Genomic DNA, 14,405 nt, shown 5'->3' with positions numbered 1-14,405 from the left:
ATGAATTTCAAACTCACTTTCAGTCAAGATGTTCTAGTACAAAACTTTTCATGGCGGCTAAGATTAAAAAGATAAAAGAAACAAACTTCAATAACAACTAATAATCCTTACAAACAAACTGTGCATGAACCACATATAACATATATATCACTAACAAAGAAACCAAATTTAGTCAAGAAACTGATTCTGAATTCCCAGACTCAACCATCACTGTGGCATTAGATATCGACACAAGGGACAGAAGTGACTCGTCTTCAACCACTTGACAACACAATGTCCATGATAAACATGGGAGCATGGCATGCTAGTGACTTCAGAACCAATCTGAAACTCCTGCATACAGATAATACACTCTCCATCCGAATTCGACCTGACCTTCTCCAAAGCTTCAATGGAAGATTTAGACGCTGGAATCGGCTTCACCTCATCATATATCTCCGTGGTGTCCAAAACTATCGTGTACTCTTTCTTGATGTTCACGACAATGGGCATCCTTGATGCCCCGGCGCATCGAGCGACAGTTGCTATTTCTCGCAACAAATCACCATGTTTTTCCTTCGGCAACTTGAGCATCACGCTAAGCAAAGTGGACATGACACCATCGTTGTCAGTACACATGGCCTCATCTTTGAGGAGCCAACCCGATTCTCTCTCAGAAGATTTTTGTTCTTCGTAGACAGTACTCGGTGGTGTGTTGCTGTTGCTGTCGTAGTTCTTCACTCTCGCTACCTTGGTGATGTAAAAATCGATGCGAAAGCCATCCCACAAGGGAGAAGTCTTGTGCGATGGTGGCTGATTCCAGGGTTGGATTTGCTGCCAAACCTCGATATCATAATCGTGGTAGGAGCTTGACATGTTTGGAAAACGTAAAAAGATTCTAACAAAGACTACAAGAACTCAAGAAAGCAGAAGAAACTGAGTGAGACTTGTTAGGACTCGTTAACCTTTGCCTATGCTATAGTATGTGTTTACATGCATATATATATATATATATATAGTTGTGTTAAGTCCTATTCCTATTAGATTTAGGAGACTTCTTCTCAAAGTAAAAATAAAATAAATTTCAAAGATATACTCAAATACCACCTTATAAAAATTTTTATCGGAAAAAAACAAATACTCCTATTCCTCCTATAATTAGAAAACCAATTACTTCTAAACTTCTATATATTGAAAATAATACAGTAATTCCCAATTGAGCTAATGAGTGTTTTAATTCTACCACAACGTCAATAATTAAAAAAAAAAAAAAAAAAAAANTAGCTCTCTTTTTTTTTTTTTTTTGAATCACCACCAATCTTCCGTAGAATGATTACTTAGAACCATCGTCTGTTGCGTCGGTCAGTGCACTAATCCTTCCCACAGACGGCGCCAATGGTAGGGTCGGTTTTTGTTGTAGCCCAAAGGATATGGGTTCCCCCAGGCCCAACGAACCCAGAACAATAAATTTGTAGAGAGTGGGTTAAAGGTTTAGGCGCTCACCGGCCTCCAAGAGGCATCAACTACTTTTCTTTTATTGAAAGATACTAAGAACAATTTACAACTGGGGGATGCTCCTCGGACCATGGCCGAGGAGATTTTTCCTCTCCAAACTCCTTTCTCTCGTCTTTTACACTTTGTTCTCCTTTCTTATATATCTCTCTCTTCCTCCTCATGTTAATCATCTATTGGCCTCCCTTCTGACTGTCTGTCCCATCAGAGGCCATATCTGTGCTCAGGTGGCTCACCCTGATCGATGTTGCCCTGTCAAGGGGTTACATCCCCATTAATGTGGCCAGAAGGTTTAGGTGAGCGTATTCAATGCCGAGGTGACAGTTCGCCCAGGGCTTGCCCCTTCTCCGTACTTCTGTTGCCAACGCGTGGCACTGGGCCCTCTCCTCCTCGGATATTCTAGGAGTCCTTTGGTGGGGTGGTCCTCGTGTTTCTCCGAGGTCTCAGACGCTCGAGGACAAGGTCATCCTCGGACCCATCATGCATCCTCGGCGTGGGCCATTTGGGCTTGGCTTGGAGTGGGCCAAAGCTACCCGATTTTCTGGCCCCACAATATGTTTTTTTCAAACTACCAAAATAAATTAACATTGGTGTCACCAAAACATAAACAACATTAAAGTGAGAGAAATTCCTCTTATGCACAAACTGTGTTGTTAACTTGAAAACATGATTCATAAGTTAAAGTTATGTTTTCAGTTTATATTACACGGGTATAATAAACACAACCCTTAATATTTTGTGTGTGGGCATGGATGTAAGTTTAGCTTGAGCGTAGGTTTTTTTTTTTTTTTTTTTTTGGGAGAAGGGGGTCACAGTGGCCCCCTCCCCTAAATTTTTTAAAACTTCATTTATTGCCTTAATTAGTAAATTAAAAAATTATTCACCCCTCATTTTCATTTTTTTTTTTGTCTTGTTTAAAATGTCAAACTTTTTAAAGGAATATCATTTATTGTCTTATTTACTTTTTAAAAATGTATAAGTTTTCAAAACTATTCTTAAAAAAATTTATCAAAAAATTGAATTAGTAAATTAATAGAAGTATAATAAAAATATTTGTAAATTAATGACTTTTATTTTTAAAAACAGTATAATATTTTAAAATATTTCAAAATGGAATAGAAGACAAAAAAAAGTAAGACGGAGAAAATATATAAATTGTTTGTAAATTAATTTCAGTCTTAGTTAAAATTCACTTTCCTCTCATATTCATTAAAAAAAAAAACCCCCAAAAAAAAAAGATTTTAAAAAAAATCCAGTCCATTCCTTGGCGCATTTAGCTTCTCCAAATGCCAAAAATAAAAATCTTTGACATATATAGGTTATTTACTTAAAATAAAAATGAATAAAACAAAAAAATTTCTTACTGTTGCCGCCGCTACAGTCTCAACACTGCANTTTATTTGCCCCACTCAAGAAAATTATATTTGCCCCTTTCGATTTCGAATTCTAGTTTTGTCCCTATTAACTCACTAATTATCACAATTAAAAAGGATAAAATAGTCTCTTTCCTTTTCAATATGAGATTAAATCTTTCTAAAAAAAAAAAAAGTTAGTAAAATAAGAAAATCAAATTGGTTAATAACAAAATTAAACAGGATTTACGGACAAATCAAGATGAGACATGACCCTTTAAAAAAAGGAAAAAGAAAAAAGAAGTATTATTTGGTATTATCGTATTATCTATATCATATGCGCATCCCACGTCTCATCTTTTTCTTTTCTTTTCTTTTTCTTTTCTTTTTTGTGACGAAGTCTAATCACTAAACAATACTTTATATATATATATATATATATACACATATATATATATAGAGGTATATATAAAAAAATAAACCATATTATATAAATCCAAAAAAGAGTGGACCCTTTTTTATTGTGCGTTTTGTATTTATTTATTTGCCAATTTGTTTATTGATTCTTATTTAATTTCAGGAAATGTCAAAAATCCTAAGATTTGAAACTATATTTACTATAAATTATTGGTCTAGTGGTCGGATAAAATTTTAGTAAACATTTAATTTTGGGTATAAGAGCAATATGAGTATAGTTTATTTCAAAATTATTTCAAAGGTGTTAGCCAATAGACTAAAGCGATTCTCCTTGATATTATTTCTCCAACCTAAAGTGCCTTTGTACCAGGCCACCTCATCACTAACAATGTCTTAGTGGCTTATGAAACACTACACACAATGCATGGGAGAAAAAAAGGAAAGAAGGGGGTCCCTGGCACTTAAACTAGATATCAGTAAGGCGTATGATCGAGTTGAATGGAATTTCCTACGTGGTATTATGGAGAAGTTGGGCTTTCCAGAGATTTAGGTGGATAGAGTGATGGGTTGTGTAACTACAGCTCATTTTTCTGTTCCTATTAATGGTATACCTTATGGTAATATTTCTCCATATAGGAAACTTCATCAAGGAGATCCTCTCTAACCTTACATTTTTCTCTTATGTACAGAAGGCTTTACTTCACTTTTATAAAAACCAAAATTGGAGGACGAATTAAAGGAGTATTTGTTTGCAGAAGAGCCCCACGGATTACTAACTTGTTTTTTGCAGATGATTCTCTTTTGTTTTGCCAAGCCAACAAGCAAGAAGTGAAGGAGATTACAGAAATCTTGATGATGTATGCTAGTTCTTCGAGTTAATGTATCAACCTGGAGAAATCATCGGTGTACTTTAGTGGTAATACTCCTATAGAATAGAAGAATTGGGTAAAAGGTTCTTTAGGAGTCAAGGAAGTGGACCGATTTGATACTTACTTGGGTTTGCCAATGTTGGTAGGTCGAGCAAAATATCACACATTCTCTTATATTAAAGATAAGGTTTGGAAAAAAACTCCAGGGGTGGAAGGGTAAGATAATATCTAGAGTAGGGAAGAAAGTGTTAATAAAGGCAGTAGCTCAATCTATTCCCACATGCGCCATAGGGGTGTTCCAACTTCCTATAAGACTATGTGAATAATTGGATGCCATGTGTGCCAGGTTTTGGTGGGGACAAGTGGGGAATGAAAGAAAAATTCATTGGAGGAGTTGGAAAAAACTCACTGAATCTAAGAAAATGGGGGGAATGGGTTTTTGAGACCTTCGTTCCTTCAATTTAGCCATGTTGGCAAAGCAAGGGTGGAGACTAATACACTATCATGAGTCACTGATGTATCAATGTTTTAAGGCTAGATATTTCCCACGAAGTCAGTTTATGGAAGCCTCAGACTCACAAAGCAATTCCTATGTGTGGAAGAGTATTATGGCAGCAAAGCCGATCTTAAACAATGGGTGTTGTTGGAGGGTGGGTGATGGAACTGAAATCAAGGTTCGATCTGACAAGTGGATCCCTAACCACCCACAAATGGAGTGATTCACCCTCCAGACAAGATAGGAAGGGACTGGTATGTTTTTGAACTTATTGACCCGAACCTAAAATGGTGGAGAAGAGAGTTCATTATTGCACACTTTCACAAGGATGATGCGGATGCTATATTGAGGTTACCATTGAGTCACAGACATGCCCCAGACGCCATAGTTTGGTTACACAATAAAAAGGGTGTATACTCTGTAAAATCAAGCTATCGTGTATTGAGACAGGTTTTCAAAGCAGAGGATTGGGCAAAAGTCTTCTGGGCCGATAGGATGTTAGGTTGGGCTAAATATGGAAGCTTAATGTGCCAAATAAAATTAAAGTGTTTGGGTGGAGAGTTTGCCACAATATATTGCCCCACGTGACAATCTTATGCTGAGGAAAATTGTTGAGGAGGATTGGTGTATGTCTGTTTAAGGAGGGCTGAAACAGGGATCCATGCTTTATGGGAATGTGCAGTAGCGAAAGATGTATGGTCGGGTAGTATGATCAGACTACAAAAATGCGGTCAAAGGTAGCAAGATGTACTCCATTTATTTCAAGAATTGCTGGGTAAACTTTCCATAGCTAAGTTTGAATTATTCTTAGTTCAAACTTGGATTATCTGGAACCAAAGAAACACGATGTTTTTTGGTGGTAAACTTAAGGATCTAAAGTTGCTAAATAAACGGGCAAAGGAATTATTGGAGGATTTCCATCATGCACAGGGACAACTACGGATTCCTATAACTTGTCCAGGTGATACTGCATGGCGTCCTCCTCCTGAAAATGCTTTCAAGTTGAACTTTGATGCTGCGATCTTCTCGGACTTGAACTGCTTAGGTGTTAGGGTGATGATCTGGAATGTGAGGGGTGAGGTCATGGTAGCAATGTTAGCAAGAGGTCCATAGGTTGTAGATAGTGCAGAGGCCGAATTACTAGCATGTAGAAGGGCATTGGAGTTCACGAGAGAGGCGAGATTCACAGATTTTGTGGTTAAGGGAGATAACGTCAGTGTTATGACTTCACTCTCAGCTTCAGGGGCGGACTAGTAATGGCTTTGTCATATCACCCAAGATATCAAATGGCTTACATAGGGTCTTTGAAAGGTGTCTTTTAGTTACGTGAGGAGAGCTACTAACTCCGTGGCGCATGGGTTAGCTAGATATGCAAAAAATGTAATGGAAGACATGTATTGGATTGAGGACAATCCTCCACCTGTGCTGGATGAATTGTATTATGATATTTCACATTTGAATAAATGAAAGTTCATACCGTTTTCAAAAAAAAAAAAAAAAAAACTTTAATAAACATGTAAATTCATGTTTCTTTAAAATTTGCGGTTAATTATGAATCCTTAACAAATTAGATTAAATCGACCACCTGAATTCTGAAACATCTTAATGAGTATCTGTATTAGATCAATTTCATAAAAAAAATGACGTGTAGTTGTCAACTTACAGCAATCCTCCTCGAGACTTGGGATTGGCTCGAAACTAAATATATGGCATTAAACACACATATAAGCGAAATATAACGCATCATTAAATAAATAAATAAATAAAAGGCTAATCTGAATGCTAAGCAAGGACATGATCCAACAATCACAAGCTTGGTTTCTATGAGCTGGCTCCATCATGATAGTTGCCCCATTGATTAAGGCCCTGTTTGGTATGACAATTCAAACACATGTTTTCAGTTTTTAAACAACGTTATACATATTTCTACATACTTTTTCACTTACACATATTTTCACATATGTTTTCAAACAACAAAACATATGTTTTTAAGTGCATGTACCAAACACCTCCTAAATATTTTCCCAAAAAAAGAAAGAAAAAAAAAAGAAACTTTTTCGTTGTCAAATGTCAAGGAAATATAAAGCAACGAGAAACTTCCAAGCTGTAGTATCTGCTCGTTGTTTTGCAACAATTCAAATCTTCTTATCCTTCTCTCTATCTTTTTATATACGCATATACCAACTTTCTATATCATCTTTCTTTTCTCACAAGCTTTCCCATAAAGTGCTTTCCCCTATATTTATCATCAAAATCAAAACAAAAACCAAAACCATCCTGTTTTTCGAGAGAAAAAAGAAAGAAAGATATCATGGGTAGAAGCGGATTGTTTGATCTTGAGAGGCACTTTGCTTCTATGGGGCATATCATAGCAACCCAATCAATATTGTGAATTTGTGCTACACATGTGACCAATCTTTTTATTGAGCGTAAATTTTGACAAGTTCACTATTGTATAACATTTTTTTCCTATTTTTTATATTCGTAAAATTTTTGAAAGATCAAAAGTTAATAACTATGTTATCAATTAAATGTTTAAATTTCAAGTTTTTGTAATCTAAAATTATGCATAAAAATGGGTTTATGAATCGAATAATAAATAACATTAATTGGTACAAAATTTGACATGCATAGGATAGGGCGAAGCCAACTATCCAAGGCAAATGGTAATAAATGACTTGTAAATTCCAACCAAAAAAAAAAAGAAAAATTAACCCAAAAACTAGGTTTGGAAAATAAGAAAATAAAATGGGTCAAAAACAAAATTCAATAGGATTCACACACAAATCTAGATGAGACATGGGTGCACATATGATATAGATAACGCCTATTACTTTTTTTCCCCTCCTAATAGTTGAGGTTGAGGAGATATTCCATGATATGACAATCCCCTGTTGAGTTACAAAACTCTTAATGTCTAATCATCAAAAAAGATCTTATATATATAAAGGTATAAAAAAAAAAATTTAAAAGCCCACAATAATATATAAATCCTAAAAAGAGTGGACTCTTTTTTATTGTGCATTTTGAATTTATTTATTTGCTAATTTGTTTATTGATTCTTATTTACTTTAAGGACATGCCAGAAATCCTAAGTTCTAAAACTTCATTTGCCACATACTATTGGTCTAGTGGTTGGATAAAAAACTCTAGTAAACATGGAAATTTATGTTTTTTTTTTTTAATAAAAAAATTTGGGGATATCTATGGATCCTTAACCGATTAGATAAATTCATAAGAGATTGAAGTCTACCAGTCAACCATTAGCAACTCTCCTCCAGATTTAGGACTATATGTAAACTAAATATAGGACCATATGCTTGTTAAAAGGAAAAAAAGAAGGCTAATCCGAACTATAGGCGAGGACTGAATCCAACGATCATCAGCTCGGTTTCCACGAGCTGGCTCCATCATGACCGTTGCCCCTATTGATTAAACATTTTCTTGGGGAAAAAAAAAAATAGTGAAAAGAAAGAAACTTTTTTGTTATCAAAATGTTAAGGAAATACAAAGTAAGTTAAGTAACGTGAGTTAAAAAAAATATATAAAATATAAAATAAAAAATTGGAAACTTCCAAGCCGCTGTATTTGCTCTCGTGGTTTTCGAACAGTTCCAACTCCTTATCCTTCTCTCTTTATCTATGTAATTTCATACCAACTTCTTTCATCATCTTTCTCTTCTTACTATCTTTCCCAGAAAATATTTTCCCCTTATTCAATTCTCATCAAAACCAAGACCAAGACCAAAACCAAAACCAACCTCTTTTCTGAGAAAAGAAAAACATTAGATATCATGGGTAGAACCGGGTTGTTTGATCTTGAGAGGCACTTTGCTTTCTATGGGGCATACCATAGCAACCCAATCAATATTGTGATACACATGATCTTTGTTTGGCCAATCTTCTTCACTTCCCTTGTCTTTTTGTACTTCACCCCAGCTCTCTACACTCCTTCCTTTCAGATTGGGCTTTTCCCATCTGGGTTACTGGTTTTGAATTTTGGGTTCTTGTTGGCTTTAATCTATGGCCTCTTCTATGTGGCTTTTGATAAGAAAGCTGGGTCTTTGGCTGCTTTGCTGTGTTTTTTCTGCTGGGTTGGAGCTAGCTTGCTTGCTAGTCGTCTTGGGTACTCTCTGGCCTGGAAGGTAATGGGTTTCTGTATATTCATTATCAGATTTGTTTTTTGGACTTGATATGCCTTTATGCTATGTTTGGTCACTGAGAAAATGTGGAAAAGAAAGAAAATTTAGTTCTATTGATGGTAAAGTTTTCGTCTTTTTTTTGGGTGGTTGGGGGTGGGGGATATTGTTTGACTTAGTTGAGGAAACCAGGATACAATAGAATATGATAGAGGAAACCAGAATACAATAGAATATGATATTAAAAGAATTTAAAATTTCAATTTTTGTCTGGTTTTCTTGGCATCCAAACTGAGCCTAATTAATTTCAGGTGGATTCTGTTTGTTCTGGTTCTGGATTATGTTTGTTTGTTGTATCAGTTGTTTGTCTTTTCTATTTATATTTATATCTACTGTTGGATTGGATTTTTTGTGCTCAGAGCTGTGTTTGGTTAGGAAGACAACTAGGTGTCCTCTTTAAGGCACTGTCTCAGTTTCCATTAACCGGCAACTCATGACTTGTACGGTTGACCCAATATTGCTTTGAAATAGTCTCCATCTTTGTTTTGTTTGAAGCATACTCAACAGAATGTCATTTTTTTTTTCTGCTTCAATTTTTAGCTGTCATGAATTATTTTATTGTGGGAAGGTGCTGCTCAATATGATGTAGATCTTGCTTTTGTTTGCAACCTCTTGCTTGGTTGTCCTTATTTGGGATCACCATGGAAATGGCTATGTTTTTAGTTTCAGAAAGCATTTTAAGCTTAATAGTTTATCATTGGTGAGCAGGCTACTATCCCTTTGCAGAATCCTTAAAAATCATTAGGATTAGTTGTGGTGGTGGCTTCTCAAAATTTACCACTAAGATGTCAAACTTTAGTGCCAAATTTGCCACTATGTTTTTAGTTTCAGAAAGCATTTTAAGCTTAATAGTTTATGATTGGAGAGCAGGCTACAATCCCTTTGCAGAATTCTTAAAACTCATTAGGATTAGTAGTGGTGATGGCTTCTCAAAATTTGCCACTAGATGTCAAACTTTCCCTTCCCTTTCTCCCTTGTCATCACCCCTCCATCTCCCCAACCCCCAATTCAATTTTATTCTTCATTTGCTTTATGTAATTGTCTGTAGAAATGGTATGTCCCTTGTTTATTACGTTTCTTTACGAACAGTTACACATTAATCTGAATTCAGTGCATTAATCTTTATCTATTAAAGAGTCAATGCTAAAGACAGAGTGCTAAAGACAAACAATACAGTTACAATATGCATATGGGTGTTTTTTCATTCTCTTATAGTAACATAGAAACACTGGTAATAAGATCATGTTCAATTTTTGTTTCTTCCTTTCTGATAGAAATTCTCTTTCTTGTCTTGTTGTCTGTAGAACATCCTAGTTAAGCATGCTATAGGCTTATAGCATATAGCCATATATCCTATATTTACATTGACATGGATATCATTTCTGTCTTATAGCTGCACTTTTATGGCTGATTTGTTTCATAAATAAGTTTTGCAGTCTTGTGTAAGATAAAATGCTTGGTTTCATGCTCATAGGTTAGGTATTTTCTTTTAAAACATATAAGCGATATCAATCAGGAGATTTTATAGATCCTAACTTTTTCATTATTAGGCTGGTCCCGCCATTGGGTTGTTCTTGAATTTTGGATTTGCACATCTATTCATCTCTTTTTTTTTTTTTTTTCCTTCCTCTGCTCCCCTCAGGAAAAATTTTCTTTGCTTTCCAAGATATTGTCATTATTTTTAATGTTGCAATACTGAATACTAAAAAGTTGCTGTTTGTTTGGAGGCTATGTCGAAAATATACAAGGGCTTAAGCTAGTCATTGGGAAATACTGTAGAGCATGAGTGTGTCAGTGAAATCATTCCTATAGATGTTTGAATGTGGTATTAATAAACAAGTGGCCGATCTTGAACTGCTTGATTAGCTAGCAAGGTTTCTTTTAAAGCTTTCGGAAAAAACAAGAATTGTGTGTATTATACCCTATGCATTTGATATTCTCTGGAATTATACTTTGTCATTCCCAATTCAAGACAAAATAGTGGGAACCAGTTAGGACTTAGGGGTTCCTTAGTCACATCATGAGGCTCATCTGGGTTATCTTAGTTGTTTATTTTGTGTACCTAACTAAATACCTTTGAAATAAGTGTATGTTACAATTTTGATTTTGGAGCATTTGCTGGAAAAAAAAATTATAATGAAAAAAAAGTGCTTCAATAATAAAAAAACATTTAGAGAACACTAAGATGAACTGTGTCAAGAAGAGACAAAAACAAAACAAACAAACAAACAAACAAACAAAAAGGGGTTTCTCAATCAGAACTTGAAGTTCAAAAGTAGAAATGAACAAACACATAACAAACTATGGTGCAATTTTCCTTCTTTCCGTGAGAACAAGTAGGGAAGTGCTATTTAATCCATTTGATATGGTATCATATTTAAACTGCAGTTGGGTATGGCCAAATATCTCGCACAATATAATAATTGGAGAAAAATTTATGTGTGTCTTGGTATGTTTTGCCTCTGCTACAATCCTACAAAGTTGGTGACCAGGGTCCAGGGTTGATCAAAACATCCTTTTCAGTCTCAACTCTCTAGAGAAAATGTTCCCCCAATTTTTTTTTAGACACTCAACCTGCATTATGACTAAAAGCCAGATTTTTGTTTCTTTTATAAATTTGGAAGACAAAACCCCAGGATGAATCTTCAAGTGCCTCCTTGTGAGTTGTGGCCCTTTTTTCTCTTTTCTTTTTCCCCTGTGGAATTTGATGCCAATGTGCTGAAGATCCTAGTTTCTTCTTTTCCTTGAGATTGATTCAGTTGTGAATTAGAAATCTTTACTACTATAATTCACCCATAGAAAATAGGACTATTAAAGTATAATTCCTTAACTTTTTTGACAATTACTTCATGCATTGTCACTTGTCAGACCTACTGAGTTTTAAATGTCTTTAACATCAATTATGCAGGTTGTACTAGCAGCTCAGTTGATATGTTGGACTGGACAGTTTATTGGCCATGGGGTCTTTGAGGTAATCACCCTTCTTGAACATGATGCATTGCTTGTTAATTCCTATCATGTTGAACATTTCACAAATTTATCTTTGTTTGTAGAGACGAGCACCAGCTCTTCTGGACAACCTTCTTCAAGCCTTCCTAATGGCTCCTTTCTTTGTATTGCTTGAGGTAGCCATTTATAATCCTCAATTAAGTCTAAAGGTTTTTTTTTCCTCATTTTAAAAATGATTTGAATATGCTGTTCTTTTTGGTTTGCAGGCTCTTCAGTCAATTTTTGGATATGAACCGTATCCAGGGTTCCATTCAACTGTGAAAGCAAAGGTAGATAAAGAAATCCAAGAATGGAAAATCAAGAAACAAAAGAAAATCTCCTAGGCTTGAACGGTGCATGTATAGGTGAAAATAAATTTCAGCTAATCCTTTGTAAAGGACAAGAGAATTGGTTTTTACTCCCACTTGTGTTGAGCTAAAGTTTATGATATAAATTTATAACTTTGTCCGGACTTCTTAATATAGTTTGTGAACCCATTTTACCTTGGAAGGTATGTCTACACTACAAAGAAAACCATCTTGTATGTTTGTAAGAAAACCATCTTTCTCATATTAATGAACTTGAGCAGTACGTGTTCTTGTATGTTTGCCACCATCTTCAGTCTCCATCTTTAACCTCATACTGCCTTGAATGCCAATGAAGCTATTACCAGGCGCTGGTTTCTGAACTAGTCTATCTTGCATTGCTTTTCGCACTCTGGTCATTTCACTCCATTGACCTACACTAGCGTACATGTTTGCAAGGAGAACAAAATCACTGCTATGATCTGGTTCTAGTTCCAATAGATGGCTCCTAACCTTCTCCCCAAGCTCAACATTTCCATGCACCCGACATGCAGCCAACAATGTCCTCCATACAATGGCATTGCATTCCATTGGCATGCTCCTAATCAACTGGTAAGCCTCGTCCACGAACCCAGCACGTCCCATTATATCCACCATGCATCCATAATGCTTTATTGTTGGTTGGATGTGGTAGTCTTTGATCATGACACTAAAATATCTATTCCCATCATCTACCATCCCTCCATGGCTACAAGCGCACAGAACTCCCAAGAAAGTAACATAATTTGGTTTCACAAGCTTTTCTTCTAACATTTTTGAGAAAATTGCCAGTGCCTCATTTGTATGCCCATGCGTTGCAAGCCCTAGAATCATAGTGTTCCATGACACCAGGTTCTTCCCTTTCATCTTATTAAATGTCTTGCACGCATCTTCAACTGCTCCACACTTCGCATACATATCAATTAGTGAATTACACACCGATACAATGTCACCAAGGCTAGTATGATTAATGCAGGAATGAACCCACCTCCCGAAATCTAACGCACCTAATGCTGAACACGCAGAGAGGGTCACAACCGATGTAGCCTCATCAGGCTCCATGCCAATCCGCTGCATCAGCAAGAACAGGTCAAGTGCTTCCTTGCACATCCCACAGTTGACATGACAATCGAGAATAGTGTTCCAAGCCACTAAATCTGGGCTGGGTATTTCTTCAAACAGTCGGCGTGCAGTTTCGATATCCTTAAACATGCCATACATATGAATCAATGTATTCCTCACAAAGTCATGAGACTCCAAGCCATGTTTCATAGTATCACAATGTATCTGTTTCCCCAACATAACTGACCCCAATTGCCCACAAAACTTAAGCAAAAAAGAGAATGTGAAATTGTCTGCCACCTCTCCTTTCTCTTGCATTCTCTTATAGAACTCAAAAGCCTTTTCTGGCTGATTAGTCTTCACAAACCCTCTAATCATTGTATTCCAAAGAAACCCATCTGGGTTTTTGATTTTATCGAAAACTAAAACCGCATAATCCATATTTCCATGCTCTGAAACTGCGCAAAACACAATGATTTTGCCAATGACATAGAGGTTTTGGTAAAGGCCGGTTAGGATTACATGGGCATGGACTTGCTTCAAATCTTTCATGGTGGAACACCGCTTGAAAAGGGACATAACTCTTTGCTCCTTTTTAAAGGCAAAGTTATTTGGGCTTACAGTTTTGGTTGCTGAATTGGTAGACAAAGAAGAGAGATTGAGCTTTGAGAAAGGCAATGGAAAAAGCAACTGTATTGCTTTGCCTCGGAAACAAAGAGGAGCTACCAGGTTTGTATTTAGGCGGGTAATAACGGTCATCATAACTATTCGGTCCCAGTTCAAATGGTTCTTCCCAAGGGCACAGCAATATGGGTTTTTGTTTTTAGCATTGAAAATGTGACATTATAAGAGTATATAGGGTCTTCTCTAGAACCGAGTCTATTACTTTCTTGATCAGTAGAAAGGAGAAAAAACTTAGGTAGTTTCCGTTTCGGAAGCTGGAGCAGCACTTCAAACTTAACTCTTAGAGAGATGTTGTTTTATATGTAAATCGTTAATTGTGTTGCATTTCAACAGTAGAAATTTTTTAGTGTGATACAAAACCCACAAATATGGGACATATGATATTGTTTTACTCGAAATATAACTCGAAAATCTAAATACATATATATGTCATCGTATGAGCACCTCATTATTTATTTTCATGAATATTAAGCAAATTATACATAAAAAAAAAATACCACATTG

The 14,405-nt window shown here is 35.8% G+C and overlaps 3 protein-coding genes across 3 annotated transcripts; 1 reads left to right on the top strand and 2 right to left on the bottom strand.

Moving 5' to 3' along the window:
• Positions 1–207: 207 nt before the first annotated feature.
• Positions 208–5,710, bottom strand: LOC112006305 (uncharacterized). The gene is made up of 3 exons (XM_024038587.2): positions 5,634–5,710; positions 5,469–5,507; positions 208–847 (listed from the first exon to the last, which is right to left on the bottom strand). Exons 1-3 carry the CDS (start codon positions 5,708–5,710, stop codon positions 208–210), a joined length of 756 nt encoding a protein of 251 aa, XP_023894355.2.
• A 2,541-nt stretch (positions 5,711–8,251) lies between these two features.
• LOC112006304 (2-hydroxy-palmitic acid dioxygenase mpo1) lies at positions 8,252–12,414 on the top strand. The gene is made up of 4 exons (XM_024038586.2): positions 8,252–8,769; positions 11,732–11,794; positions 11,877–11,948; positions 12,039–12,414. Exons 1-4 carry the CDS (start codon positions 8,419–8,421, stop codon positions 12,153–12,155), a joined length of 603 nt encoding a protein of 200 aa, XP_023894354.2. The 5' UTR covers positions 8,252–8,418; the 3' UTR covers positions 12,156–12,414.
• On the bottom strand, positions 12,067–14,141 carry LOC112006303 (pentatricopeptide repeat-containing protein At2g36730). The gene has a single exon (XM_024038585.2). It carries the CDS (start codon positions 13,977–13,979, stop codon positions 12,384–12,386), a length of 1,596 nt encoding a protein of 531 aa, XP_023894353.2. The 5' UTR covers positions 13,980–14,141; the 3' UTR covers positions 12,067–12,383.
• Positions 14,142–14,405: the final 264 nt, after the last annotated feature.

Source organism: Quercus suber, unplaced genomic scaffold (genome assembly GCF_002906115.3).
Source record: "Quercus suber isolate HL8 unplaced genomic scaffold, Cork oak 2.0 scaffold_835, whole genome shotgun sequence".
Classification (NCBI taxonomy): Eukaryota; Viridiplantae; Streptophyta; class Magnoliopsida; order Fagales; family Fagaceae; genus Quercus; species Quercus suber.
Note: the sequence above shows the minus strand (reverse complement) of the source record. Positions and strands in the feature narration are given on the sequence as shown.

Bases quoted from the DNA above. Each gene is read 5' to 3' on its own strand.
- LOC112006305 (XM_024038587.2), bottom strand. From the start codon at position 5,710: ATGACCTCACCCCTCACATTCCAGATCATCACCCTAACACCTAAGCAG. The intron at 5,508-5,633 runs GTTCAACTTGAA...CCGTTTATTTAG, and splicing joins GAGAAGATCGCAGCATCAAA to CAACTTTAGATCCTTAAGTT. The intron at 848-5,468 runs GTTTCTTTGGTT...AAACATGTCAAG, and splicing joins TTACCACCAAAAAACATCGT to CTCCTACCACGATTATGATA.
- LOC112006304 (XM_024038586.2), top strand. From the start codon at position 8,419: ATGGGTAGAACCGGGTTGTTTGATCTTGAGAGGCACTTTGCTTTCTAT. The intron at 8,770-11,731 runs GTAATGGGTTTC...TCAATTATGCAG, and splicing joins GGTACTCTCTGGCCTGGAAG to GTTGTACTAGCAGCTCAGTT. The intron at 11,795-11,876 runs GTAATCACCCTT...CTTTGTTTGTAG, and splicing joins TTGGCCATGGGGTCTTTGAG to AGACGAGCACCAGCTCTTCT.
- LOC112006303 (XM_024038585.2), bottom strand. From the start codon at position 13,979: ATGATGACCGTTATTACCCGCCTAAATACAAACCTGGTAGCTCCTCTT.